General features: G+C 27.3%; 1 protein-coding gene across 1 annotated transcript in view; it reads left to right on the top strand.

Moving 5' to 3' along the window:
- LOC102681254 (alpha-actinin, sarcomeric-like) overlaps window positions 1-825 on the top strand; it is an 11,983-nt gene extending 11,158 nt beyond the window's left edge. Inside the window, 2 exon segments of the mRNA XM_006621465.2 lie at window positions 87-388; window positions 502-825. Coding sequence (XP_006621528.1) covers window positions 87-388; window positions 502-660 — 461 coding nt within the window. The 3' untranslated portion in view covers window positions 661-825.
- The last annotated feature ends 2,316 nt before the right edge of the window (window positions 826-3,141 follow it).

Here is a 3,141-nt window from a genome sequence, read left to right as displayed (position 1 = left end):
TTTTTTTTTTTTTTTTTTTTTTTTTTAAGAATAATTGTAATCCATCTTTCTCATGGTTTATTATTAAATATAAATTTAACCTATATTACAGGGTATCACGCAAGAACAACTTAACGAATTTCGTAGTAGTTTCAATCATTTTGATAAGAATCGTACAGGTAGATTGGCTCCTGATGAATTCAAGTCTTGTCTTGTTTCACTTGGATATTCTATTGGAAAGGATAGGCAAGGCGATATCGATTTCCAACGTATCCTAGCTATTGTTGATCCAAATAATTCTGGTTACGTACACTTTGACGCGTTCCTAGACTTTATGACTCGTGAGTCTACAGATACGGATACGGCTGAACAAGTTATCGATAGTTTCCGTATACTTGCCGGAGACAAGGTTTGCAATGCTTTTATTTATATAGTAAAAAAATATAATATTATTATTTTGAAACACAAATTAATTATTATTATTATTATTGATTATAATTATTATTAATTTGCATCGTTTAGCCGTACATCTTGGCAGACGAATTGAGAAGAGAATTGCCACCTGATCAGGCTGAATATTGTATTCAACGAATGCCACCTTATAAAGGACCGAACGCAATTCCTGGAGCATTAGATTATCGTTCGTTCTCTACTGCTCTATATGGTGAATCGGATTTGTAAAGATAAAAATGTGTTAAAAATTGAGGGAACTTTTGGATGATTTCCATTTAAAAAAGAAAAAAAGAAAAAAAAAAAAAAAAACAGATCAAAAGTTATTCGAAACATTCGTCACGTTTCTGATGCATCTTTATAAATTAAGAATCTCAATACGATAAAAAAAAAAAAAAATAGCCTAGCATAAAAAGATATAATGTTCAAAACGATGAAAAAGGTCTAATTTGTTTATACGTGTCACGAGTGTTAGCAATTTTTTATTCGTGATATTTTTTTAACGTAAGGGAACCTGAGAGCTGTGTCGATGAACACCGTTTGATGAACACCGTTACGATGTCTATCATATTGTTACGAAGTAAAAAATCGATAATGCTCGATAAAGAGGGTCCGTACTTAAATGAATAAGTCTGTACAGTGACAATAAATGTACAATTTTAGATACCTTAACGTTAAAAGAATAGCACACAATCAAATACATCAAGTTCTTCTAGAACGTTTGCTTCTTGCCTATGTCTGCGATGAGTCCTATAATTAGTAAGTTAATATTTCAATTGTATATAAACATGTCCGAGAAGTCACACGAGTATCAGTAATAGAGACAAATAATAAGCATTTCCTTTTCGCAAGCGTTCCAGAAAAGGATATAAAACTATACTGTTCCATAAATGAATATTGTATTAAAATGAGCAATTTAATTAAATGGTTTATTATGTACAATTTATTACGTGCGCCGATATTGCAGCCTTACACATTTATTATTAAGAAAGAAATCATATATATATATATATATAAAATATATATAGTTTATCGATAATATTTATATGGTTTTGACAAAGATGAATTGAATTCAAATGTTTTTATCAAAGTATAATTTAATTTCCTTTTGATTCATCTAAATGAAACGATTATTTCAATTATATTTAAATAACGTGATATGAGATGTGTATCTCACAGTTCCTAAATGCAATTTCGTAAATCGATGGATTTTTTTATTATTTTTAAAATGAACTTTTTTTTTTTTTCAAAAGAAATAGATATGATTCAAGATATAAGGCGCAAATCGATGTTCGTAAAAATAAAGCGAAAATTCATAATATGTGTATAAATTAAGATTATTAACGATGTAAACGAATTTTTGAAAATGCGTACGTATATACGAAACGACCTTCTCGCTAAGGATCCAGAAAAATTATTACGCTCGAAATCGAACATAATGTTCATATTTTTTTATAATTAAGCGGTATTAAGAATTCTTAAACGAGAAAGCCGCTTTTATCTTTTTTTTTTTTTTTTTTTTTTTTTGTAAACCCTATTTTAAAAAAAAATGCAAAAAGATCCTAAAAAAAAAAAATCTTTTTTTTTTTTTAAATAAAGGGTTTATAAAAAATTTTAAAAGAAAAAGCCCTTTTTTTTTTTTTTTTTTTTTTTTTCGTAAATCGCATATTAAATAATAATGCGAAACGATGCTAAAGAAAGCAAATTATTTATTTATTTTGAATGAAATAATTATTTATTATTGTTCCGATATAATTAATTACCGTAGTAAACGAAGCCACTTTTTCAAAGTATTTATTTTTATAAATATTTGAGAGAAGTGAAGATAAACGAAAGGCCACTGTAATATAAGAATTATTGTAAAATTTCCAAATAGCAACCGCCATTTTTTTTGTGTCATGTGTATTCAGATCACACAATTTATATTCAACAGCCTAAAATATTTCATCATTTAATCGAATCATTGTCGTCCAATATCATTATGTTATCTCAATGCCATGGAAGACGCTCGTGTGTGAAATGCAATTATTCGAGAAAAAAGAAAAAGTACACGGTATACTTTTTTTTTCTTGCTTGGAACTTAATGCTTCTTCAATCTATCTATCTTAACGCGTTTTTGCGAGTTCACAGTAATTTCTTTTATCTTTATTTTCGTTAAAAAAAAAAAAATGTTATTATATTGGGCTTTTTATAGGGATAAAAAAATATATAAAAAGAACTGGAAAGATCTACTGATCTACCAAACACTATACAAGTTCAAGTATATGTTGTAAACACATAAAAAATATACAAATACACACACGCACACGCACATACGCACATACACACACATATGTATATATATCTATATATATACTCACGTACATTACATATACATATCCATGGATGAAGTTATGAACATTCGTAATATGAAAACATAATTAATTTAAAAATCACTACGTATGTGTTCAATGTATGTATATGCCGAAAGAAATCTTTCTAAAAAAAATCAAATTTTCGATATGTTCAATATCGTATTGTGTACACATATACATTCTCATTAATAATCACATGTATGCATAATTATAATTCTTATAATTTTACATTAATTTAATATAATATTTACAATTTTAATTTGTTTCAAACATCAGCTCGACAATCGTATCATATTTTTCATGTAATACTTGTCGATTCTACTACTTTTGTTTTATCAATTTCATCTTCCTCAGCTAG

The sequence above is a fragment of the Apis dorsata genome, unplaced genomic scaffold (genome assembly GCF_000469605.1).
Source record: "Apis dorsata unplaced genomic scaffold, Apis dorsata 1.3 scaffold_631, whole genome shotgun sequence".
Taxonomy (NCBI): Eukaryota; Metazoa; Arthropoda; class Insecta; order Hymenoptera; family Apidae; genus Apis; species Apis dorsata.
Note: the sequence above shows the minus strand (reverse complement) of the source record. Positions and strands in the feature narration are given on the sequence as shown.